A 27,881-nucleotide genomic window follows, 5' to 3' on the forward strand; every position below is an offset into this window, starting at 1 on the left:
TTCTGCTCCGGAGACCCCCTGCTCACATACACTAGTATTACATTTTTTATTAAAAGCCTGCGATCGCTGGCGAGATACGCGCGGGGAGAGGCGGCTCTCTCTGTGCAGCTCTCTCTGCAGCTGGGACAAATCGCCGGGTGAGCCCTTTTGAGAGAGGCGATCATCACGTCGCCGGCTACTCGCCCGTTTTGGGAATTTTGCTATCACAGGTAATCGAGGCTTTCTGAATACCGTGATAGCAACGCTCCACAAAATGGCGGCGTAACCGGCCCAGCCATTTTTTTATGAAGCCTTATAGAATAGGCCCATTAATGTCTGCAATGTAACCGCTTCAATGCCAGAGACCCACAATGCATTGCTTGGCCTGGTACCATGTTGCTCTGCCTTTGCGTTGTTGACCCCCTACGGCAATCATGGAGTGAAAGCGACTCGTAAATCAGCTGCAGGAGGAGAGTCATGGGGAAAGGACCCTGGAGGGAGCGAGCAGGGGATACCCCCGGAGAGCTGGCGGAGTCTCTCGCAGCGGGTCAGGCGCAGCTCTCTGCTGCTCCTCGCACCGGGCTGAGGTGCCGATGTCTGGCAGCGTCAGCGCATAGTGCCAGGCAGGGAGGCTGGGTTTAGAGACATGAAGATAGTGCAGACAGTACAACGTGCACTCGAAGGCTCATCATCATGTGTATATACATATATAACGCACACACACACGCACGTGTTGGAGGGAAGTGGAGAGGACACTTACAACTGCAGTACATGGAAGATCATAGGGGAGGATTCATCCAGCAGTGGTGGATCGACAAGGGCTGAAGATGATAATGATATGTAAATACATATGTATGTGTGCATGTGTATATATCACCGCCAGGCCCCCCTCCTCCCCCAGTGGCTCTCGCTTTCCAGGCTGCGCTCCTCTCTCGTTTCCACGACCAGCCTCCTATTCCGACGCCGCTAGGACTCGTTAGCGTAGAAGCCCAGCTTGGCCTCGGACATCTCCCTGCGAAGCCTCACGATCTCCCAGAATATCAGCTCAGCTGCGGGGCCGCGGAGAAGAGGTGTTACCACGGCTAGTGAGAGCCAACGGCTACTACATTGCGTGTGAGCTACAGGGTGAGTTTGACAGGTCCATACACAATGCTATACAACACAGTGTCTGCTTTCACCTTTCTGGTCTCCTCCCAACAACGAAAAATAGCCCAAAACCTTAACAAATATGGCAGCCAAGAGCCTCTCACTTAGGAACATTATCTGACAAGCTCAAGATAAGACACTTTGAAGTCGGCATGTTAAACAGCCCTCTTGGGGTGGAGCAAGTTACAATAAACAGCGGGAGTTACCATGGAGATACTTGACTGCAGGCTTCCGGCCTTAGTAATATTCTGCTATATTTTAATAATACTACTAAGAAAGGTTATTCATTGAGAAAAACTCAATGTAGATGATTATAAAATATGTATTCCAGTCTGATTTTGTTTGTATAATGGTGTCAATCAGCAATATTCCCCCTAATACCCGCATTACTGTCCTTTGCTGTCGTTAGTCCGAGGTGGGTCTGGGCCATTAACAAGGACAAAAAAGGAGCAATTCTACAAGTTATTTATTGAGCAGTGGAATACTTACTGTCCTGCCGCACCAAGCCCTGCTGTATGTAACGCATGTACGTGAAGAAATTACCCACCGCCGTTATCTGCGGGAGAGATCGGAGAGGGGACAGAGGAGAGAGGGAGAGAAGGAGGGGGGGAGGGGGGGAAAGGGGAGAGGAAGGGGGAGAGGAGAGGGAGAGCAGGTGGGGAGAAAGTGGAGAGGGGGAGAAAAAGTGGGGAGGGGGAGAGAAAGTGGAGAGAAAGTGGAGAGGGGTGGGAGAAAGTGGAGAGGGGGAGAGTAAGTGGAGAGGGAGAGAGAAAATGGGGAGGGAGAGAGAAAATGGGGAGGGAGAGAGAAAGTAAAGAGGGAGAGATAAAGTGGGATGGAAGGAGAGAGAGAAGGGGAGGGAAGGGAGATGGAGGGGGAGAGCGAAAGGGATGGAGGAAGCAGGAGAGAGAAAGAGGGAGGGAGAAAGAGGGGAGGAAGAGAGAAAGAGGGATGGATGGGGAGAAATGGAGAAAGAGAGGGAGGGAGAAAGAGAGGCTGTTAGAGCAGCAATTCTTCATTATTTGAACTCAACACAAGTACAGTCTCACGCATAACACTTTAGTAATTAGATCTATGCCGTTCTGCATGGTATAAATATATGCCGCATGGCGCGGTGCAGATCTATGCCTCTCAGTCTATTGCTCCACAGTGTGTAAACGTCGGGTGCTCACCCTGTACCGGCAGGACGGCGAGATGAAGTAATAATTCCCAGAATCCCCCAATTTGATGCGATGGCGGCAGGAACGTGACAGCCCACTGAGTGCGCACTTTCTGAGGAGAAACGCGCAGGTGACTGTGTCAGATAATCAATACATACAGAGGGCATCTACCAATCAGAACACTCCATGCCACTTTGTTTAAGCATCTTCTTACCTTACTCTATACATATATGTGTACACACACTTTATATACTGTAAAGCCTATACATACACACCGCTGTGTATGTATCTACCTGCAAATGTACATTAATCTATATGTGTAACTCCCCTATAGGGTTACTAGCAGTGTTAGTGTTGCAGGCCCCACCCTGGATTGCTCTGGGGAACATCACATAGGGGTACTTAAGGAAGAGGGACTGTTCTAGAATGTTAAGTTCCAGGAGCACGAGAGGAGCCTCGGGGAGAGTAGACACCCATGTTCTTAAAGTAATAGTAGAGACCAGACCCCCAAATGTATTATGCTATAGACAGGGATAGTAACCTGGTTACTTAGGATCCCTAGAGAAGACTAAGGGTGGCCAGTATAGTTGCTAAGTGAAACGGCATGCGACAGAGGGCCTCAGTAACGAGGTTTCCCGGATGCCGGCGATTTGGCTCTAACCGCAGATCGGCACTGACATTCCTCTCAGGCTGAAGTGGAGGTGGCAGTTACCATAAAGGCCAAGCTATTGGGTTTACGTATACAGGACCCGCTAGGATCCCCAATGGGCCTAGTATTACCGAAATAATGAGGAGAGATGTTTCTAACTAATGAGGAGGGGACCCCGTGTCTTAGCACAGTGCAGAAACAAGATATATACCGCTATTTGAGTGTTAAGAGGGGGCACTGATAGAAGAACCGTATTCATGTATGTCCACGTGAAATACAGTGCAACGTTGTCAATAAATGGCGTGCTATAAAGGTTCCTGGCACCCGTTATTATACAACCTTGCTACCTCATCGCCCAGCCACCTGAGCCCAGCCCGATGTAACCTTCCTAGGACGCCGGGCAGGAAGGGTTACATACTGTGTGTAGGCCTTTGCTATGCACGTATTGCACTGCGTGCAAGAACACACTGCGTACACACATATACACAGTGGCGGATTTATCATTAGGCCCGGGGTTGGCAACATTTTGGGGGCGGCAAAAATGTCCGCCCCCCATATACTTTTGCCGCGCTTTCGAGCCTCTCGGGCCTGTTGGGAAGTCACTTTACTGCAGCGGCCGCCCTCCTCCTCCTCCTGACCCGCGGCGTCAAATTACGCCGTGGACGTCACACAACGTCTCGTTGCCATGGCAACACGCCGTCGCAGTGTCAAATGGCGTCGCGTTATCATGGCAACGCGACGCCGTGCGATGTCACGTTGGTCGCTTTGCTGCTGCGGGTCAGGAGGAGGAGGGCGGCAGGTAAGGAGGGCGGCCGCAACAGCTAAGTGCCGAGGGGCGGTAGATTTTCAAAGCCGCCGCTGCTGCATGAATACGCACGTTTCTGCATAAACACATACATATATTACACCTGTACATATGTACACGTCTTTACATATCGCTCAGCATACATATACACACACACACATATTATACCTGTACATATATACACAGCTTTACATATATACATATAGCTCTGCACACACATATATATCGACACACACACACACACAATGTAACACTCCATGCACTCCACCCATGTCCTGTCATCCCATGTCACTGCCCAACTCTCACCCCCCTCCACACCCAACCTGGGGCCCCTCTCCTGGGAGCCAGGAGCTCCAAATTAGTTCTGCAGTTACTGGGTTACGGACTGTCTTAATAAACCATTCTCTAGAACGCAGCTCGTTAGTGGATTAATTAAATCTGAGTTTGCGCTGTCTCACTTACGTGGCAACTTCCGCCCGGTACCCGCTGGAAGGGAGAAGAAAAAGATGGCGGAGGTCATAGCGAGCCCAGCATTTCTGTGCATCTAACCACTTTGGTACCCTCTGGCTAACTAGCACCAGGCGCTGCCTAATTACCTGGGCCCCCCGCGTTCCACGGCCGACGCTCTCACCACGGGCAGCGCCGGCTGCGCCACTGGCTCCACGGACAGCGTGTTGCCTTCCACCGCGGTGAGGACCTGTTCTGACAGCTGCGGGAACAGAAATGCGCACCCCAAGCGTTGGTTTTACCGCAGGCCAACGCAACACCTTTGGTTAACCCCTTGAGAGCCCGCGAGAGGCGCAGGGGCGAGCTCAATGGGTTTGAACGGTAAAATTGTTTTATGGCTGGCTACACGGGATTGCCTCTCTACGTGGTTAGGGTGTGGTCTGCTTTTAATATGAGGGAGAACCTAGCTGATGATGCGCTCTATGGCTCTCCTCTGCCCGTGCCGGCCCTGCTCACCTCCCGCTTGGCAAAGTCCAGGCACGGCGTGATGTCCTCGTGGTAAATCCGGGAGAGGAAAGCGCAGGACCTGTCCAGCGTCGGACTCTCCTTCCAGGCCAGAAACTCAGAGAAGAGGAGGGTGTCCACCTGGAGAGGGCAGGAAGAGAGGCGCCAATACCCCACCGGTCCTTTTCGGCCCTCCTTACCCTTCCCACCCTCTTAGATTGCAAGCTCTGTGGGGCAGGGACCTACTGGCCTCTTGTGCTGTCTCGCGTAACATGCTGTTAACCTGTTCGTTATGCTTCGTATTATCCTTCACCCACATTGTACTGCGCTACGCAACATGTTAGTGCATTATCAATTCAGCTCTCCGGGGCAGGGATTTCCTTTCCTATTGTCTGATTTAGTTTGTTGCACTTATTGCATTATAATTCCCTGTACTGTCTCGTTTGTAAAGCGCTGAGTACACTATATAAAGATATACATACAGTAGTGTAACAGGGACTTATCAATGGTTGAGAGAAACTGCCTCTACATCCAGCAGGGAGCTGGTTAATTGCAGGCAGGCAATTAACTAGACTCCACCTGGCCACATTAGAGCTGTAAGAAAAGCCTCCTGTTGGAAACAGGAGAGAGATTCCTTAGCTCACATTTGGGCTGATAGGAGAGCAGAGAAGCCTGCACACAGACACTGTCTTGAGCACAAAGGCTGTGCTGAGATCAAGACACCCAGAGACCTATATTTCCTGGACACGAGGACCCAGGAACCTGCCAGAGACTGACATGGTGGGCCACCTGCTTAAGGTACCTCCTGAGACTTTGGGGTGATAGGCTGGTAATGGGAATATCCCTCCAGTCCTGCAGATAGGGTCTGGGGAAGTAAGTTAGCCCTTACAAAGGGGTAGGGGTTTGTTATTTTGTTGTTTTTGTATGTTTTGCCTGGATAAAGGAACAGGCTCAATAAAGCCCAGATATCATTTCACCCAAATCGGTCTCCATTATATGTTCCTCTGCGCACATCTCTTACAAGTAGATACATCAATAAATGATCGTAATAATCAGTGCGGGGGACACGCCGGGCCTCTTACCGTCTCCTGCTCCTCGTCTCCTCCAGCTATGTCGCGACGCCACGTTGTCATGGCGACACGTTGTCAAAAAAAGGAGACGATGCCGGAGACGAGGAGCAGGAAGAGACATCCAGAACAAAAAAAAAATTGGTGCCGGCCGTGGCCCGGTCACAAAAAAAGACCTGGTAATAATTAGTAGGGGATATCAGGAGCAGGACAAGAGGGGGAGAACAGAGACCCGCCTCTTCCGCTCACGTCTCCGGCAATTTGCCGGACCCTTCGGCGCTCCTGGGGTTAACACTCCCTCGTGCTGCATAGACAATGCAAATGAGATTGAATTGGAACTCTCCCTATGTTACCGGCAGATACAATGTAACCGAATGATCTAGCCGCGGAGATACTTCTCAGGCTGCGTCCATCGTGCAGGAGACGGCGCGAGCTACGTAGCTCATGCCGAAAACAAACACTGGGACGCCAATGCATAGGCGCATAGTGCACGCGCTAGCGGGTGCACATGCGCAATGGGGAGACCGGCGCTTGGCGCTACAAACGAGTTTGTATTCCCCACGCGACGGCCGGGTCACGTGAGCTGTTCGACGGAGCAAACCAGCTCCGTGACGTCACGGCCGCGCCCCCGACACGCCTCCCCATAGCCGCTGCCGGAAGGACGGGAAATCTCTCCTGCTGCAGGCGAGCGTGCGCTGCGCCGAGGAGCGCGGAAGCGGGCGCATTCCACTACGGACGCGGCCGGGGATACATCGCTGCTAAAGAAGCGCAGTCTGAACAGAGACCGTCCTATTACATTCCCATGCGATACAAACACCCCGTCCTGCTGTCACCATGTGGTCCCGGCTGAAATAAAGATGGCTGAACAGCCCTGCGCTGGTCTTGCACAGAAATAACGCAGTATTTGTTAAGGAAACGTTTTAGATCAACGTTTCCGGCCTAATTATGAACCTTTATCAAGAGGATAAAATCTTTATAAAAGACCAAAATTTAGAACTGAAACATTGATCTAAAACATTTGTGTAATAAACACAGTATTATTTCTATCCAGGACCAGCGCCGGTCAACCATTCATCATTTCAGCCGTTTCTGCCCCAGGACGGGGGGACGGGCACCCGTGGCAGGATACAGCAGTTTCTTCCCCAGGACAGGGGGGGGGACGGGGGACAGGCTCCCGTGGCAGGATACAGCCGTTTCTGCCCCAGGACCGGGGGGGGGGGGGGGCAGGCACCCGTGGCAGGATACAGCCGTTTCTGCCCCAGGACCGGGGGGGGGGGGCAGGCACCCGTGGCAGGATACAGCCGTTTCTGCCCCCGGGGGGGGGGGGGCAGGCACCCGTGGCAGGATACAGCAGTTTCTGCCCCAGGACGGGTGGGGGGTAGGGGGCACCCTTGGCAGGATACAGGAGTTTCTACCCCAGGACAGGGGGGGGGACGGGGGACGGGCACCCGTGGCAGGATACAGACGTTTCTGCCCCAGGACCGGGGGGGGGGGGCAGGCACCCGTGGCAGGATACAGCAGTTTCTACCCCAGGACGGGGGGGGCACCCATGGCAGGATACAGCAGTTTCTACCCCAGGACAGGGGGGGGGGACGGGCACCCGTGGCAGGATACAGCAGTTTCTACCCCAGGACCGAGGGGGGGGGGGCAGGCACCCGTGGCAGGATAAAGGAGTTTCTGGGAGTGCTTCTTTCTTTGATATTTGGCACTAAGTGGTCCCGGTCACAGGCAGAGCTGTAAATGGTATCACAGGCGGTGACAGCCGGGAGCAGCAGGCGGACGCAGAACAGTGAACATGGCGGCACACAGAGGGAAACCATCAAGTCCACTTACTTGGGATGAGTGAATCAATATTGGGGCCTATGTACCAAGTGGTGCAAAATTGGTGCATCATAACCTCCTTTTAAATTGCGCTTGTGAGCGCCTCTGCACCAATCGGACATTTCTCCATTGGTGTCCAAAAATGGACTGCGCCTGGCACACAGATGTTCATTTGTTAAATAGGTTTGAAGCAGGGGGGTCTCCGGAGATGAACTGCGCCCCCCCCCCCCCCGGCTTTCCAAGATACCTCCGTAGAGGGTGCCGGTATCTGTGTGCTGTTTAAAGGTCCTGGTCACGCGGGCCAATAGGAAGCCGCAAGGGATGATGTCCTGGCTTCTTATTGGCCCGTTTGACGCGGGATATTTAAGCCACCATTTTGATAACCCCCAACTAGCCCAGCCGGAGCTGCTACTGGCCCCCCCTTCCAAAAAGGTATGTATCGCTGGAATCAGGGGGTCCCCAAAGCTGAAATTAACGCGGTTCAGCACCCAAGACCCCCTGGTTCAAACCTATTAAACAAATGAAGATCTGCATGCTATTTTAAAAACAAAAACGAAACAACAATGTTCCTCTGTGCCATATAACAGGAGAAAGTGTTTCACGCTCAATGTGACGTAACGACTGTTAATAGTGTTAGCGCAGAATGACGTTGCGATGTGACATAACAAAACGTTATTAGATGCCGCGCGGATATTTCATTGTGCATATAGGTTATAGGTATGCATTCTTTTTATTTTCACAGTATGGCTATTATAAATATTAATACACTAATAATTTACAGTTATTTTTAAAATAAATCGCATCATTGGGTTTTAATTTAAATGAATAATTTCAAAATCGTGTATTGGACGGGTCACAATGCCTCAAAAAGAATTTCAAACAACAAATAGTTCATCGTATGTACAGCGCATAAAAATACCGCAGTCACATGTCTCTGACGGGTCTGCAGTCCTGCATTCCCCCTTATCTCTTAGCATACCGTGCGTCTGCTGCAGCCAGGGATTCTGGGTAATGACATGCAAATGAGCACTCGGTGAGCGGTCTACGACGTTTGGCTGAGGCCATTTGACCGCCACCAAATCACCACTGGCGCTCCGAAACTACTCACCTGCCTTCCGCCATCTTTAAATGTCCTCAGATCTCCCCAGCAGCAGGGCACCTCGCGTGGCTGCTCCGACGGCGATTTGCGTCGTGCGCACCAACTGGCCACTCGGCGCGGCCGCCCCGCAAGCCGGGACACGTTTTCACATGGCGACCGGCGGCGAGTCGTCCTGGTCGGCGGAGCGCCCGTGGCGATTCGGTGTTCCCGTTCCGCACTGCGAGTGCTCAATGGCACGTCAGTACCCAGAATCCCTGGCTGCAGGGGAAGCATTGCATACTAAGGATAATGGTGGGGAAGGCCGGGCTGCAGACCTGCCTGAGACGTGAATGCGCTCACAACGCGGCATTTTTATTCGCTGTACACAGTACGGTGGAGGGATTGTCACTTTTTTTTAACCTTCCGTCATATGTATGAAGCCTTCATACGTAGGATGCACAATTTTTGTGTTACTTTTTAGGAGTGTCGTTTTGATTCACGTCAAAACAAGATCTTAGGACAGAGACACCGTGTTTACATGAGGGGACAGAGAAGGTTACACAGTGAGAGAAGCAGAGGGGACAGTGACAGCAGGACAGGGACATGGAATCCTATGAACACAGTCCTGTGCACGCGACCCCCGGGAGATGACACTGTTGGTTCCCTTATTCGCATATAATATTACTGAAGTGGTGACACTGAGCGAGGGACAGTACCTGGCGGGAGGAGGAGGAGGAGGAAGAGTCATCAGAGAGAGGCCATCCCGGCTCGTAGGTTATATGGGCAACCTTCCCCGGGACAATACAGAGAAGCAGTGAGAGAAGAGAAGGAACTGCGGAGAACTGAGAGACCAGAGAGGGAGAGGGAGAGGAAGAGTGAGACAGACAGAGGAAGAGAGAGAGACAATTACGTAGAGAGTAGGAGAGACAGAGTGAGTGACAACAATGCAGAGAAAGCGAGAGAGAGAGAGAGAGATTGAGAAAGCGAGAGAGAGAAAGCAAGAGAGAGAAAGCGAGAGAGACAATAAGAGAGCGAGAGAGACAAAGAGAGAGCGAGAGAGAGAGACAATAAGAGAGAAAGAGAGCCAATAACACAGAGAGAAGAGGGACAGAGAGAGAGAGACAATAACACAGAGATGCAGAGAGACAGAGAGAGACAATAACACAGAGAGAAGAGGGACAGAGAGAGAGACAATAACACAGAGAGAAGAGGGACAGAGAGAGAGACAATAACACAGAGAGAAGAGGGACAGAGAGAGAGACAATAACACAGAGATGCAGAGGGACAGAGAGAGAGACAATAACACAGAGATGCAGAGGGACAGAGAGAGAGACAATAACACAGAGATGCAGAGGGACAGAGAGAGACAATAAGAGGGACAAAGAGAGAGACAATAAGAGGGACAGAGAGAGAGACAATAACACAGAGAGAAGAGGGACAGAGAGAGAGACAATAACACAGAGAGAAGAGGGACAGAGAGAGAGACAATAACACAGAGAGATGAGGGACAGAGAGAGAGACAATAACACAGAGAGAAGAGGGACAGAGAGAGAGACAATAACACAGAGAGAAGAGGGACAGAGAGAGAGACAATAACACAGAGATGCAGAGAGACAGAGAGAGACAATAACACAGAGAGAAGAGGGACAGAGAGAGAGACAATAACACAGAGAGAAGAGGGACAGAGAGAGAGATACAATAACACAGAGAGAAGAGGGACAGAGAGAGAGACAATAACACAGAGATGCAGAGGGACAGAGAGAGAGACAATAACACAGAGATGCAGAGGGACAGAGAGAGAGACAATAACACAGAGATGCAGAGGGACAGAGAGAGACAATAAGAGGGACAAAGAGAGAGACAATAAGAGGGACAGAGAGAGAGACAATAACACAGAGAGAAGAGGGACAGAGAGAGAGACAATAACACAGAGAGAAGAGGGACAGAGAGAGAGACAATAACACAGAGAGATGAGGGACAGAGAGAGAGACAATAACACAGAGAGAAGAGGGACAGAGAGAGAGACAATAACACAGAGAGAAGAGGGACAGAGAGAGAGACAATAACACAGAGAGAAGAGGGACAGAGAGAGAGACAATAACACAGAGATGCAGAGGGACAGAGAGAGAGACAATAACACAGAGATGCAGAGGGACAGAGAGAGACAATAAGAGGGACAAAGAGAGAGACAATAAGAGGGACAGAGAGAGAGACAATAACACAGAGAGAAGAGGGACAGAGAGAGAGACAATAACACAGAGAGAAGAGGGACAGAGAGAGAGACAATAACACAGAGAGATGAGGGACAGAGAGAGAGACAATAACACAGAGAGAAGAGGGACAGAGAGAGAGACAATAACACAGAGAGAAGAGGGACAGAGAGAGAGACAATAACACAGAGAGATGAGGGACAGAGAGAGAGACAATAACACAGAGAGAAGAGGGACAGAGAGAGAGACAATAACACAGAGAGAAGAGGGACAGAGAGAGAGACAATAACACAGAGATGCAGAGAGAAGGCGAGATAGACAGAGGGAGAGAGACAGTAATGCAGAGAGAGAGGCAGAATGACAATCACAGAAAGAAAGACAGAGAGCGTGACAATTACACAGAGAGGAGAGAGTTACAATAATGCAGAAAAAAGGAGAGTGACAATAGCAGAGAGAAGGAGAGACACAGCGAGAGAGTTACAATAAGACAGAGAGAAGGAGAGACACAGCGAGAGAGAGAGTTACAATAACACAGAGAGGAGAGACACAGCGAGAGAGTTACAATAAGACAGAGGAGAGACACAGCGAGAGAGTTACAATAAGACAGAGAGGAGAGACACAGCGAGAGAGTTACAATAAGTCAGAGAGAAGGAGAGACCGAGAGAGAGAGTTACAATAACACAGAGGAGAGAGTGCCAGAGAATACCCAAGAGAGGGACAGAGACGTACAGAGGAAGAGTTAGAGTCAATAACAGACACACAGAGGGGTATACACCTGTAACTGAGAGTAGGCATTGTGAAATATGTGACATCCCTGTGCATAGTCATGTTATACTATTCCTGTGCACAGATGTTATAGACATACGGCTATATACAGTACCCTATATCTATAACACACAGATAAATGCCTTGCTGCCTCTAGCACTGAAGGAGGTAAAACCTCTCTTCCGGGGCTGGTGCAGGGAGGTAACCTCACCTCTTTGGCCTCGCTGCTGATTGGCTGGGCCGGGGTGGGGGACGCTGTGACAGCAGCGCAGCCTGCGCTCTTGTTGCGCGCGTGGCCCTTGCGCAGTGCAGTCCTGGAGGGGCTCAGCAGCTGGGGGTGCAGCTCACGGTTTGGGGAGGACGGGGTAGAGGTGATGACAAGGGTCTTCAGGGCTGTGACTTCAGCCTGCAGCATGTCAATCTAGTGGAGGGATAGGGATAGAAAGGGAGGGATCGAGCGCGGGGGGGGGGGAAGAGAGGGAGCAAGATGGAGGGACAGAAAGAGGCAGGAAGGGAGGGAGCACAAGAAGGGGAGAAGAGAGAGGAGAGCAAGAGGGGGAGGGGAGGAAAGAGAGAGGAGAAGGGGAGAGAGGGAGGAGGAGAGGATAGGGAGAACAAGAGGGGGGGAGAGAGAACAAGAGACGGGAAGAGAGGAAGAGATACAGAAGTGGTGAGGGGGACAGAAAGAGAGAAAGAAAACATAAGGGATGATGACAGAAAGAGAGAAAAGGAGGACAACAGAGAGAAGGCAAGGTAGTGAGAGTGAGTGTAGATATACATTTTGAAGCTACATTATAAGCCGTCTTTATCCGGCCTTTAGAGACACAGCTCATGAATGCGACATTCTCCCCCACCCCCCCATCCCCCTCCCCGTGGTAATGGCGGAGCTGCAGTCACCTTCCCGCGAGCCTCTTCCAGCTGTTTCTCTGACGCAGCCTGCTTGGTGTTGGCTTCACGCACCATCTTGTGGGCCTCCTGCGGAGACAGAACCTGTGGGTCAGGTACGCACCCCCATCATCAGGGTGATCTTATCTTGGCTTTGTGTTGACGCTCTCTACGCGCAGGGCTGTGAACGTCCCGCTCCCAAGGACAGCAGCCATCACCCAACAGTAGGTGGTGGGCATTCCAAGCGCTCCACAGTGCAGAGGATTCTGGGAGCAACCACAACTGCAGGCCGCCATTATGTATACAACAGCTAGCTAAGACCATCACACATTCTATGCTGAAGCAACCTCCTCTGGCGCTGAGGTGGGGACTTGAATTTTCTTCGTATAGACTGTGACCTCAGGAAAAAACAAAAGACAAAACATGCAGGAAGCCTGCAATGGTGTATTACCCAAGGGATACAAAACATATATATAGGAGCAATTTATTGATTGATTATCTATAAAATATACATAAAAATATACATGAAAATATACATAAAAATTAATAAAATATTTGAACCAGTGCTTGGCACTAACTGGTGATGTGAACAAGCTGCTTGCACACTATCACAGTAGGAGGCTTGAAATTGTGTCCAAGACTTCTGATCTTTGCTCCGCCTGGTAAAAATTGAAAACCTACTCACCAGATGTGAATAGGTCAAATGCACTGGTTAATGGTCTTTAAGGCCGGGATACACCGTCTGCCTGGCGGTGTTTACGTCTCCTGCTGCCGGGATCCTATCTCGTGCTCCGTCGTGAATCACTTCATGGAATGCACCCGATCCGCTCGCGCAATGACGTCACCAATTCTCGTCCACTGCTACGGTGTCCCAACAGTACCAAAAACCATCCAACGCGTTTCGAAAGCTCTATTGGTGTCTTTCTTCGTCAGGGATATGTGCTGAAAGCATCTATGCTGCTTTATATCTCAGTTTTTGATTGCAAACGGTCCATGATTGGTGTGATTAAATTAAAACAGTGTGATATCAATGTCTCTTGATTCAGATATTTGAAAGAGTATACATGATTTAAAATAGAGATGGAAAACAGACTGCAGGAATATTAATATACTGCAAGAATGTTAATACAATTGGGAATCTTTGACATGTAAATTATAGATGAATTAATCTTCTCTGTGTGAAAATGTATCTAATACGATGTTGTATTAACAAACATATTTGTTGTTAATTAAGTGACTAATTATTTAAGTAATACATGTTCATAACCTGCACAGAGATGTCTGTTGGAAATTTTCATGATATAATTCATATCATGGTGTCATATAGGGCATATTGCCATGCACATATTATGTACAGTCAAATTAACCCAATCATACCAAACAAATCATAGTGGATGTAGAATGGAAATACATGTGGAATATAAATACATATGGATTGAAAATACATTGATTAGTTGAAAGAATACATTAAACATAGTTAGAAACATAATCACAAAGTAGATCATATGTTAACACAGCAATAGTAACAAAAGAGTGCGGTACTTGGTATGGTGACCGCAGTCATGGGTATATTCATAAATTAGATCCATAAATAGATCCATAAGGAAGGAAAAAAGGCAATTATATGCATATACAGTGCTATAGAATGGTGATAGTCCTAAATTAGATTAGTATGTGTCTATAAAATATGTGATGAACTAATTCATAACTTAACATTATAAGTGTTTTTTGAATTATAATATTATATAATGTGATTATTTTACATTTGTTCCATCACTATTTGATGAATTATTGAAAATTTGGTGAAAAAAATATTTTTTTCACCAAATTTTCAATAATTCATCAAATAGTGATGGAACAAATGTAAAATAATCACATTATATAATATTATAATTCAAAAAACACTTATAATGTTAAGTTATGAATTAGTTCATCACATATTTTATAGACACATACTAATCTAATTTAGGACTATCACCATTCTATAGCACTGTATATGCATATAATTGCCTTTTTTCCTTCCTTATGGATCTATTTATGGATCTAATTTATGAATATACCCATGACTGCGGTCACCATACCAAGTACCGCACTCTTTTGTTACTATTGCTGTGTTAACATATGATCTACTTTGTGATTATGTTTCTAACTATGTTTAATGTATTCTTTCAACTAATCAATGTATTTTCAATCCATATGTATTTATATTCCACATGTATTTCCATTCTACATCCACTATGATTTGTTTGGTATGATTGGGTTAATTTGACTGTACATAATATGTGCATGGCAATATGCCCTATATGACACCATGATATGAATTATATCATGAAAATTTCCAACAGACATCTCTGTGCAGGTTATGAACATGTATTACTTAAATAATTAGTCACTTAATTAACAACAAATATGTTTGTTAATACAACATCGTATTAGATACATTTTCACACAGAGAAGATTAATTCATCTATAATTTACATGTCAAAGATTCCCAATTGTATTAACATTCTTGCAGTATATTAATATTCCTGCAGTCTGTTTTCCATCTCTATTTTAAATCATGTATACTCTTTCAAATATCTGAATCAAGAGACATTGATATCACACTGTTTTAATTTAATCACACCAATCATGGACCGTTTGCAATCAAAAACTGAGATATAAAGCAGCATAGATGCTTTCAGCACATATCCCTGACGAAGAAAGACACCAATAGAGCTTTCGAAACGCGTTGGATGGTTTTTGGTACTGTTGGGACACCGTAGCAGTGGACGAGAATTGGTGACGTCATTGCGCGAGCGGATCGGGTGCATTCCATGAAGTGATTCACGACGGAGCACGAGATAGGATCCCGGCAGCAGGAGACGTAAACACCGCCAGGCAGACGGTGTATCCCGGCCTTAAAGACCATTAACCAGTGCATTTGACCTATTCACATCTGGTGAGTAGGTTTTCAATTTTTACCAGGCGGAGCAAAGATCAGAAGTCTTGGACACAATTTCAAGCCTCCTACTGTGATAGTGTGCAAGCAGCTTGTTCACATCACCAGTTAGTGCCAAGCACTGGTTCAAATATTTTATTAATTTTTATGTATATTTTCATGTATATTTTTATGTATATTTTATAGATAATCAATCAATAAATTGCTCCTATATATATGTTTTGTATCCCTTGGGTAATACACCATTGCAGGCTTCCTGCATGTTTTGTCTTTTGTTTTTTCCTGAGGTCACAGTCTATACGAAGAAAATTCAAGTCCCCACCTCAGCGCCAGAGGAGGTTGCTTTTGTTCACAAATTCAAGTCTGGGTGCAAGATACCAGAACAATCTCAACAGGCAGCTCCAGGACTACCATTCGGACAATTTATCTAAGGTTTATCATTTGTTGATTGTATAAGCGCTGTTTGTACACCTTTTGTTCTACACATTCTATGCTATTTAACACATTAGCTGTCCCTGCAATGTGTTGCTAACCGCTCATTCAGTGAGGTGTGGATAAGGTTATTTTTATGGAGAACGAGAGGAAGAGCCTCAGCCTGGTGGTGATGGCGCAAGCTCTGAATTGGGAGTGGAGATATTCAGGGCCAACTCCTTGCGCCAAATAAAAGAGGCGATTGTTGGCTTTTCGCTGCCTGGAAAATGTGATGTTGTGATATTATGCTGCAGAAAAGGAAGATGGAAACGGTACCAGTCGGTCAATGTATAAAACGTATTATAATATTGTGTCAGCATGCAAAGGGGGAGCTACCGTAAGAAAGTACCAAGGGTATGGGGAGGGGGTACCATCTGCACGAGGACTAAAACAGGTCATTTGGACAGTACGTATGTCTTTATTTATGAAAATTAAACACAAAGCGCAAATAACAGCTCAAATAATACAATAATACTAATCAACAATAAACGTCCAAATTGTGGATTGCTGCTCACAAAAAACAAGTTCCTAGCCTGCATCATAAAGATCCACAAACAAACAAAGGAGCACAAAGAGCCCCGAAATGTGTGACTGTTATTACATAGTTACATACATCTGGGATGCGCAAACTTTGTTTGCCTGCCTGCTCCACCCTGCCTGCTCGCCTTCGTTGTTGCGCACCCCCTTTACCTCGCGTAGCGTCACCCACGGCGGCATGACGTCACATTACCATGGCAACTGTGACGCAACATGACCCATCGGCGTAATTTGTAGCCGCATTGCCATGGTCACGTATCCTGAAGCCGGCTGAATTTCGGTAAGTAGAGGTCGCAGAGGCCTCGCACGGTCCCCTGGCATTTAATTTAAATGCCTTGATGAAGAGCGCGGAGCCTCTGCAATCACCCGAGCCCTCCCCCCCCAAAACAAAAAAATCTTGCGCCCCCCAGTTTGCGCACCGCTGAATAGTAGATGAGGTTGAAAAAAGACGTACGTCCATCAAGTTCAACCTATGCTAAATTTAGACAACAGATACTTTATCCTATATCTATACTTCCTTATTGATCCAGAGGAAGGCAAACAAAAAACCCCAGTATCATATCATCCAATGATTACTCATAAGGGGAAAAATAAATTCCTTCCTGACTCCAAGAATTGGCAATCGGATTAATCCCTGGATCAACATCCTTCCCATGTTTACTTATTTGGTATATCCCTGTATACCTTTTCTTTCTAAAAAGATGTCCAACCTATTTTTGAACAAATCTATTGTATCTGCCATCACAGTCTCCATGGGTAATGAATTCCAAATTGTAACTGCCCTTATTGTAAAGAACCCTTTCCTTTGTTGCTGGTGAAATTTCCTTTCCTCCAACCTTAAGGGATGCCCCCGAGTCCTTTGTATTGTCCTTGGGATGAATAGTTCTTTTAAAAGCTCCTTGTACTGTCCCCGAATATATTTGTATATAGTTATCATATCCCCTCTTAGACGCCTCTTTTCTAATGTAAATAAATCTAATTTAGCTAGCCCCTCCTCATAAGTTAGATTGTCCATCGCCTTTATTCATTTGATGGCTTTTCTCTGCACTTTCTAGTTTCATAATGTCTTTTCTAAGGAGTGGTGCCCAAAATTGTACTCCATATTCAAGGTGTGGTCTTACTAATGCTTTATAAAAGGAGCATAATTATGTTTACTTCCCTTCCATTCATTGCCTGTTTAATGCAAGATAAGGTCGTGTTTGCCTTTGCAGCTACTGCATGACTTTGGGCACTATTGCTAAGCCTGCTGTCTACAAGCACTCTTAAATCCTTCTCCATCCAGGATTCCCCCAAATTTATCCCCATTTAATTTGTAAGTCGCCTGTTTATTCTTGCTACCCAAATGCATAAACTTACATTTATCTGTATTAAACCTCATCTGCCATTTACCTGCCCAATTTCCAGTCTCTCCAAGTCCTTCTGGAGAGAAATTACATCCTGCTCTGATTCTATTACCTTACACAATTTAGTATCATCAGCAAAGATCGAGACTTTGCTCTCGATCCCAACCTCAAGGTCATTAATAAACAAGTTAAAAAGCAGGGGTCCCAGTACCAATCCCTGAGGTACTCCACTCACGACTTTAGCCCAACCTGAAAAAGTTCAATTTATGACAACCCGATGTTGTCTGTCCTTTAACCAGTTTTCAATCCAGGTGCATATATTTTTATTGAGTCCAATTTGCTTTATTTTGTACACTAACCTCGTATCAAAAGCCTTTGCAAAATCTAAGTAGACCACATCAACTGCATTATCCTGGTCTAAATTCCTACTTACCTCCTCAAAGAAACAAATAAGGTTAGTTTGGCATGATCTATCCTTCATAAATCCATGCCGACTATTACTAATAATTTTGTTTTCCATTAAGTATTCCTGAATATTATCCAGTATTAAACCTTCAAGTAGCTCGCCCACTATTGAAGTCAGGCTTACAGGTCGGTAATTCCCCGGTTGTGATCTAGCTCCCTTTTTAAATATAGGCACCACATCTGCTTTACGTCAATCATGTGGTTCTGAGCCTGTGGAAAAGGAGTCCTTGAATATTAAATGTAATGGTTTGGCTATTACTGAACTAAACTCCTTGAGAACTCTTGGATGTTTGCCATCGGGGCCAGGTGCCTTATTTACTTTAATTTTATCAAGCCGCCTATGAACTTCTTCCTCAGTTAATATAGAGGTTGAGGCTTCCTCCTGTGGCACTACTATTGCAATTGATTCTTCCCTGGTAAACACAGAGGCAAATAATTTGTTTAATACCTTTCCTTATCTCCAATAATGTGCCTGCCCATCTCACACTGAAAGGGTCCTATATTTTATTTTCTCATTTTTTTGTTATTAAGGTACTTAAAGAACTTTTTAGGGCTGATCTCACTTTCTATTGCAATCCTTTTTTCATTACCATTTTTGCTAATTTGATTGCTCTTTTGCAATTTTTGTTACCTTCTCCTCAATAATTTGGGTCATGTAATTGTCTTTAAGGACCCCCCAAAACCTGTTTCCTTTTGTTGTAATGCTAATCTCGTTGCCCCAGTCTATGTCTAGATAATTAAAATCACCCATTATGCAAACATGACCCAGTTTTGATGCCTTCTCCATTTGCAAAAGTAGTGTAGCTTCCTCAATCTCACAGATATTTGGTGGTTTATAGCATATTCCCACAAACATTTTCTTTATACTTTTACCTCTACTGCTAATTTCTATCCACAAAGTCTCTACATTTTCATAATTCCCTTCATAAACATCTTCCCTTATAATAGGTTTTAGACCCGGTTTAACATATAAACCTACTCCACCTCCCCTTCTATTTGCTCGATCCTTCCGAAAAAGGGAATAACCCTCTAAATTAACTGTCCAGTCGTGAGTTTCATCCCACCATGTTTCAGTAATGCCTACGATATCATACTGCTCCCTTGCAGCTATTAATTCAAGCTCCCCCATTTTATCTGTCAGTGTTCTTGCATTAGCAAGCATGCATTTAAGTTTTTTTTCAGCCTGTACTATTATCTTATCTGCTCTTTCCTTTCTGCGCCAACTTGGTTTAGTCTTTAGAAGTTTTCTAGTATTATCTGTATTTACTATGGGTGTCTCGCTGCTTGTCAAACTCACACTTGCCCCCATTATACCTCCATAACCCCTTGTTATTTCCCCATCTATTCTATTTAGTTTATCCATTTCGAATTTCTTGTCCCTCCCCCTCCATCCTAGTTTAAAATCTCCTCCAAACTTTTTAACAAACAATCTTTAGAATAGGGAATACAACCCAAAATGAAACATTCAAAGCAAATCAGCATCGAGTTCAGATAAAGCACTCGACTATCAAAAAGCTCTTTGGCCGAGCTCATACTGTGCGTGATGGCGCACGCACCATGCGCAAAGTGCAGGATCCCTTGAGGCTGCTCCTAGTGCACTCGGCGGAGCGACCGCGCGTTGAAAAGACAACAAATTTGTCTTTTCAAGCGGCGGCCGCACCACAGCTGCGTCACGTGAGCGGTTCAGCCAATCGCGGCGAACCACTCTGTGACGTCATAGCCACGCCCCCGCCACGTCCACCCATCGCCTCCAACACTATGAGCACAGATCGCGTGTGCTACTGCAGCAAGAGCTCGCACTCTCGCAAGCAAGCGGAGTGTATGCGCGTGACCTGACAAGAACACGACAAAATATATACAAATCCTTCATCATGAAAAAGGCAGATAATTATATCGGAAAATATGTGAGATCTATGTCTACATTTAGCCCATAGAGACTCAAAGTATTACGTTTAAAAATCCAAAAAGTTTCTTTTTAGGACAAATCCCTGATTCTGTTGCCACCCCACCAATCTTTCCGGCCGCGCGTATAGTGCCGCCGATTGCGACGGCGACACGACGGGTGACGTCACCCATCGCCGTCACCACAGGCGAAAGTTATATTTCGCTGGGCAGCGGCGGGCGCAGGTTTCCGGGCATTTGATTGGTTCATGGGCCGTCACATGACGCGACAGCCCTTGAAAAATCAAATTTTGCCGGCTACCAGTTTTCGCGACGCATTTGTTTTCGGGCGACGTCGCGTTGCCGGCACTATAAGCGCGGCCTTAGCAACAGAGTCAAGACGACAAGATTTGTATATATTTCTAAGTATCGTTGTAAGAGCTTTTTGATAGTAGGGTGCTTTATCTGAACTCGATACTAATTTGCTTTGAATGTTTCCTTTTCAGTTCTATTCCCTGTTCTAAAGATTGTTTGCTTTTAAACTATAATCAGGCTCGTTTTTATACATATATATTTTTTTGCACATTTTTATATATTTATTCGTGATTCTATCTTTTTAAAGCTGCAGTTCAGTCTTTTTTTTTTTTTAATTTATTTTTTTACTTCAATAGTTTCATGTGTGCAATCTCTAATTACCTAAAGAACTGTATAGCTGCCGGTCAATTCGTTCTCCATGTATTGATAGGCGAAATTTGGTGACATAATTAGTGAAAGGATCTGTTTTTCTTCTGCTTCTGTCACTCAGTGGAAGCTCATGAATATTCATGAGCACTCCTGCACTGACATGTGCTAGAGGGAGGGCAGGGCTGAAAAAGGGGTGTGCCAGGGCTTGTGACAGGACATGAAGGGGCAGTGCCTTAGCAAATGGCTGTTAAAATAGAATACAAGAAAATTGGTCTTTCAAAGTTGTTTTTTTAAAAACAGAAAATGCTAAAAGTATTTTTTCTTACTACAGAACTGATTTATTAAAAAAAAACATGCAGGATATTGTCTGAACTGCAGCTTTAAGGTTTAATTGAGATCCGACTCCGTAGTGGGGAGTCTCTTAGAGTTATGGGTAAGATTTTTAACATATTTATAAATATTTATGTTTTATGAGGTAATAAATAATGTTATTTGAATGATTTAATATGTTACCGCTGTAAATGTATTATGACCATGTGGACATACGGAATGGAGTTAATGTTGTCTAAATGTAGTTTAACTGTTTGCACCTCTTATCAATTACCCTCTGGGACCCATCATTACTATGGGGACTGGTATAATGGAAGGTAGGTGTGTTGTTGCATTAGAACCCCTGAGGAAGCCGCAGAAACGGCAAAACGCGTAGGGCTTTTTGGCCAATTGTGCTTTCCGTAGCTAGCGTTGCCGGTATTTTCCCAGAGCTCAGCTTCCAGTCTGACTTTGCACGCATGAGGGACGCGGTGCGCACGCGCCCTATAGACATCAGAGATCTGTGGACTATCAGCTGTTCTGAGGGAGGTGCTTGCTTTAAAGAAGGGTGCGGGTGTCCCGTTAACACCCAAGGCTTGTACGCATTGGACATTCTTACTCAAGTGCTCTTTTTCACTGAGCAGGTCCCGCTATCCATATGGAGGAGGACTGAGGACGGTATCGTTATACCAGGGTACTATTATTGCCTACTAACAGTCATACATTGTGGGACTCTGTCCATTCCTTTGTTTGTGATATCTTTATTTATATAGTGCAATTTATATACATAGCGCTTCAAAGCAGTAATACACGGGACATAATATTATAACACATAATGGAAATAAGTGCTTGAGACATAAAAGTAACATTAGGAAAAGGAGTCCCTGCCCCAAAGAGCTTACAATCTAAGTGGTAAGTAGGAGGAACGTACAGAGCCTGTAGGAGGGTGTTCTGGTAAATATGTCTGCAAGGAGTCAAAGTTGATGAGGTGTATAGTGTATAGTTGATGAGGTGTATAGTAGGGCAGTAGGGGGACGTACCCCAGGCAGAAGATCAAGAGATAGTATCCCAGACAGCATGGCAATTGGGTACTCTAGGCAGATGGGCACATGGGGTGCTCCAGACAAAACAAGCATATGGGGGGTGCCCAGACAGATGGGCACATGGGGAGACGAGGATTACCTCAAAAAGACTAGCAGTCAGCTCCTCCAGCTCCTGTTCTAGCTGCTCTCTGACTTTGGCCAATCTCTCACACTCCTCGTCTCTCAGCTTCAGCTCCTGAGGATGGAACGGGCTCATTAAACGGGCCACTCACTCCGAGGACCAACACAAACCGGAAGAGGTGAGGCCATTAACTGGTCATAGCTGGCGATTGATGCATCTATTATTTACACATTATTTTTATATATTTCGTGTATGTATACACATACGTGTGTGTGTGTGTGTACACACTTGGTTAAATTATGGTGGGTAAAACAAGTGAGAAAAACCCTCCAAAGTAAAGCATATAGCAAATGGAAATATTACTGTATGCTCATTTGCATGTCTTAGACAGGTCTGCAACCCCGCCTTTCACCATTTTCACCCAGCACTTCCACTGCAGCAAGGGATTCTGGGAAATGCCATGCAAATGAGCACACAGTGCTACCTTTGACTTTAACTGAGAGAGGAGAGTGACAATAACAGAGAGAAAGAAGAGACAGAGAATATGACAAAAACACAGAGAACGGGGAGAGACACACAGATAATGCAGAGAGTGAGAGAGACACACAGACACAATAACACAGAGGCCCTTATTCTGTAACCTGCACTATCACACCTTACAGAATAAGGGCCATAGAGAGAGCGCGAGAGAGAGCGCATGAGAGAGAGAGCGAGAGCACGCGAGAGAGAGAGAGCACGCGAGAGAGAGCAAGAGAGACACACACAGACACAATAACAGAGGCCCTTATTCTGTAACCTGCGCTATCACACCTCACAGAGTAAGGGCCAGAGAGAGCGCGAGAGAGAGAGCGAGAGCCCGAGAGAAAGCGCGAGAGAGACACACAGACACAATAACAGAGGCCCTTATTCTGTAACCTGCGCTATCACACCTCACAGAGTAAGGGCCAGAGAGAGTGCGAGAGAGAGAGCGAGAGCCCGAGAGAAAGCGCGAGAGAGACACACAGACACAATAACACAGAGGCCCTTATTCTGTAACCTGCACTATCACACCTTACAGAAAAAGGGCCAGAGAGAGAGCACGCGAGAGAGAGCGTGAGCGCGAGAGAGCACGAGCGAGCGCGAGAGCACGAGCGAGCACGAGAGAGCACGAGAGAGACACACACAGACACAATAACACAGAGGCCCTTATTCTGTAACCTGCGCTATCACACCTTGCAGAATAAGGGCCAGAGAGAGAGCGAGAGAGAGAGCACGCGAGAGAGAGAGAGCGAGAGCACGCGAGAGAGAGCGTGAACGCGAGAGAGCACGAGCGAGCACGAGAGAGACACACACAGACACAATAACACAGAGGCCCTTATTCTGTAACCTGCGCTTTCACACCTTGCAGAATAAGGTTGGGACCATGGTGCCGCAGGCTGCGCGATCAGACTGCCTTAAGGCAGTGTTCGCGTACATGCGGCGTGCGGGTGCGTGCGGAGGCAGGAGGGGGCTCGCGATGCGCGAGAAATCAGTTAAAGCTGATTTCTCGCGCGACAGGGCGGTCACGTGAGCGGTTCGCCACCAGCTCCGTGACGTCACAGGGAACGCCCCTGGGAACGCCCCCCACGGCCCCAGTACTATGGCCAGGGAAAGCCCCCGCTTTCCCTCAGCCTCAGCGCATCTCCACACGGGCTGCGGTACCATGTCCGCAGCCTTAGGGCGAGAGAGACAGAGAGAGACCGAGAGAGGAACACAGAGAGAAAAAATAGAGAGAGCGACACAGAGAGAATGAGTGGTAACAACACACTTGGGTCCTAGAAGGGACTGCAGCGTTACCGGTGTGATAACAGCTCTGAGGTCTTATCTATAGCGCCACACCTCCCGAGCAGGCGTCCACACCCTACAAAAACACAGCCCCAAAACGGAATGACAGGGGCACGTGCGACCAAGTGTAACACACCCTACACAATCCCTTCACAGCTGGCTCCATGTTTCTATGCGGGCTGTCGGAGTAGCTCAGCAGCAATATGTCTGCCTTTGAAGTGGGTGACCCAGTTGAAATCCCGGTGTCACCTCTCCTTGTGACCTTGGAATGTCACTATCTCCCTGCGCCTCAGGCACCAACATTAAGATTGTAAACTCACCTGGGGGGCAGGGACTCAATGCACAGTGCTGTGTACACTGTCACCTACATCAGAACAATCGTAAAGATAATACTGTACTTGTATACATTAATATATCATCATTATAAGGAGTGACTATATTGTATATATTGTACATGAAATCAAATTATTATAAAGAGTGACAATAAATATTTTTGCGGATATGATAAAAGATGGCCGCTGTCAGAGGGCGGAGAGTCACCTTCTGGGCCCTCAGCAGCTCCTCCCTCAGGAATTCGGATCCCTTCTCTCTGATCTCCACCGAGGAGCTCCGAAGCCGAGACAGGTCGTATGGGGGGGTCTCTGTAGAGCGGTCCACATGCGCCCCACGGCTCTCAGTGGGGGGTCTTGAGGCTTCTGTTCTGGGGGGGGAGGTCCATTCCTCAAAAGAGGGGGAGCGGCGGAGCTGGGGTCCCCCATCCTGGAGAGGGGGGTGCCTGCAGGGGGGAGCACAGAAAGTGTCAGAGACTGCAGAGTGTCTTCTAATGAGAGCGAGACTGCCCTACCAATAAGAAAGAGTGTCCTCAAAATCATAGTCTGCCCTCTAACATGAGCGAGACTGCCATGCAATGAGATAGACTGCCCTCCCGGTGAGAGGCATGAGTTGGTCTGTCAGTTAAAGTGCACTGTAGAAGAGAGCTCAAACATTGCTGACCCAGCATTAGACAACTCAGGCTGACCCACTCACAGGAAGCCAGCAGAGAAAGCATTTCCTGTCAGGCCCAATGACAGAGAAACCTCCGCAATCACCACGAGACCTTCTTAATCACCAAGAAAGAGATCTCTCCAATTACCAAAGGAAGAGACATCTCCAATCACTGAGACAGATCTCCCCAATCACCAAGAGAGAGACCGCTACAATCACCGAGACATCCCCAAACACGAAGAAAGAGGATTTCCCAAAGGAGAGACCTCCAAATCACAAATATAGAGACCTCTCCAGTCACTGAGACAGATCTCCCCAATCACCAAAAAGAGACATACCCAATCACCAAGACAGACTGCTTCAAACATTCAGACATCCCTAAACACAAAGGGAGAGACATCTCCAACCACTGAGATGGATCACCCCAATCACCAAGAGAGAGACCGCTACAATCACCGAGACATCACCAAACTCCAAGAAAGAGGATTTCCCAATCACCAAGGGAGACCTCCCAATCACAGACAGATCTCCCCAATCACCAAAAAGAGACCTACCCAATCACCAAGAGAAAGTCCTCCCCCAATCACCAAGAGAGACTGCTCCAATCACTCAGACATCCCCAAACACCAAGGAAGAGACATCCCCAATCACTAAGACAGAATCACCAAGAGAGAAAGACCGCTCCAAACCCCGAGACATCCCCAAACACAGAGAAAGAGGATTTCCCAATCATCAAAGGAGAGTCCTCTCCAATTACTTTCCTTTCACTAAGAGAGACCGCCACCATTCATAAGAGACAGCCATTATCACGGATATAGAACCCTTTACCTCCGCCATCACTAGAAGACCTATCCCATCACTAAGAGACATCCCTCGTTTCTAAGGCTGCGTCCCCACTGACGCTGAGCGTGCTGTGCGCTCGGCGCTTGCCGCTTTTACTTATTGCAGTCTTTGTGTGGAAGTCCCCGCTTACGCGGCACACACGCTCTCCCAAGCTTGGCGCTTGAGACAAAAAAGTGACTTTGAAGCGCGCTCAACATGCCCCCACGCGCGCGCTTGCAAAATATACCGGACACCCGGCGCTCATGCTTAGGGAGTTGGTGACGTCACCGGTCTCAAGCATGAGCGCGGTCAGCGCCAGCGGGGACACGCAGCCTAAGAACCCCATAGCCTCCACTATTACTGAGAGAGACCTTAGGTGCACAGCTACCTCACTCCCCAGAATCAAAAGACACAGATTGAACAGGTACAAGAGGTATGAGCCGAGTGAGACGCTCTCTTACCCTGCTCCCCACATCCCACCAGCTGACGCTCTCTCCTCAAGTCTGTCTCAGGAAAAGGACATCCAGGGGGCGTTGAAAGGGGACAGCGAGACCAGGCTTAGGGTAAGAGAGACAGGCAGGGAGAGTGAGGGGCAGAGAGACAGGCAGGGAGAGTGAGGGGCAGAGAGACAGGCAGGGTGAGTGAGGGGCAGAGAGACAGGCAGGGGGAGCGAGGGGCAGAGAGAGAGAGACAGACAGGGGGAGCGAGGGGCAGAGAATCAGGGTTGGGGACTGATCCTAAACCACAGAGTTTTCCTCCATCCCACACAAGTATGTGCAGCTCCCCCCAACCCCCCTCCTCCTCCTCACTTCCTTCCTCCCTCCCTCTCTGCGGCACAAAGAGGAAACACTTCCAGCTGCAGGGAGAGAGGGAGAGCTGCAGTGTATAGAGAGGAGAGGGGGACAGACGGAGCGTGAGGGACCCACAGAGGGAGGAAGGGTGATAGAAATGGAGAGGGGAGAGATAAAGCGAGAGAGACAGACAGTAGGAGAGAGGAGGGGGAGAGAGACAGTAGGAGAGGAGGGGGAGAGAGATTGTAGGATAGAGGAGGGGGGATAGAGGAGGGGGGATAGAGGAGGGGGGGGAGAGAGGAGAGGGGGGAGAGAGGAGGGGGGGGAGAGAGGAGGGGGGGGAGAGAGGAGGGGGGGGAGAGAGAGGAGGGGGGGAGAGAGGAGGGGGGGGGAGAGAGGAGGGGGGGGAGAGAGGAGGGGGAGATATAGTAGGATAGAGGAGAGGGGGGAGAGAGGAGGGGGAGAGATAGTAGGTGAGAGATAGTAGGAGAGAGAAGGGAGAGAGATAGTAGGAGGGAGGGGAGAGAGATAGTAGAAGGGAGGGGAGAGAGACAGTAGAAGAGAGGAGGGAGGGAGACAGTAGAAGAGAGGAGGGAGAGACAGAGCGAGAAAAACAGTCTGTATATGTGTATATATCTATCCCTCCCTTCTGGAGATGTCCTGCTAACTGTATATAGCTACAGTATCTGCACCCACCCCATACACATGGACATGGTCACATGACCACCATCTGGTTCTCATTGCAGGAGTTCCCTCCCAGGTCATGTGACCGTCATGTGACGCACTGAATATTTTACTGGGTGACTGACGTTCACAGCAGCAGATCTCCCAGAATGCATTTCTATTTGAGGGTGACGTGAAGGGATAGGGCGTTCCTCGCACGTCTCGCCCCTCAAAAGACCCCCGGGAATTATACTCATCTACCAGGCAGTGAAAATGGGAGCCCTGTAATAATGAACATCCTTGCTGCAACGCATTGCAGAGCAATATAATAACACGCAGTCATATATTAACACGCAGAGCAATATATTAACACGCAGAGCAATATATTAACACGCAGAGCAATATATTAACACGCAGCGCAATATAATAACACGCAGAGCAATATATTAACATGCAGAGCAATATATTAACACGCAGAGCAATATATTAACACGCAGAGCAATATAA

General features: G+C 47.4%; 1 protein-coding gene across 8 annotated transcripts; it reads right to left on the reverse strand.

Moving 5' to 3' along the window:
• On the reverse strand, positions 1-27,471 carry RAB3IL1 (RAB3A interacting protein like 1). 8 transcript variants are annotated; one of them, XM_075566976.1, is made up of 12 exons: positions 27,408-27,465; positions 24,655-24,889; positions 22,330-22,425; positions 12,529-12,606; positions 11,843-12,052; positions 9,373-9,444; positions 4,703-4,831; positions 4,336-4,448; positions 4,202-4,225; positions 2,298-2,397; positions 1,615-1,681; positions 1-1,028 (listed from the first exon to the last, which is right to left on the reverse strand). In XM_075566976.1, the coding sequence occupies exons 1-12, from the start codon at positions 27,422-27,424 to the stop codon at positions 946-948; spliced, it is 1,224 nt and encodes a 407-aa protein (XP_075423091.1). In that variant the 5' UTR covers positions 27,425-27,465; the 3' UTR covers positions 1-945. The 8 variants fall into 8 exon arrangements, 7 of the variants coding, with proteins under 7 accessions (XP_075423091.1, XP_075423088.1, XP_075423089.1 ...); XM_075566973.1 differs by having other exon boundaries at positions 9,373-9,498; XM_075566974.1 differs by lacking the exon at positions 27,408-27,465 and adding an exon at positions 26,382-26,972 and having other exon boundaries at positions 9,373-9,498.
• Between the last annotated feature and the right edge of the window lie 410 nt (positions 27,472-27,881).

This window comes from Ascaphus truei, chromosome 12 (genome assembly GCF_040206685.1).
Source record: "Ascaphus truei isolate aAscTru1 chromosome 12, aAscTru1.hap1, whole genome shotgun sequence".
Lineage (NCBI taxonomy): Eukaryota > Metazoa > Chordata > Amphibia > Anura > Ascaphidae > Ascaphus > Ascaphus truei.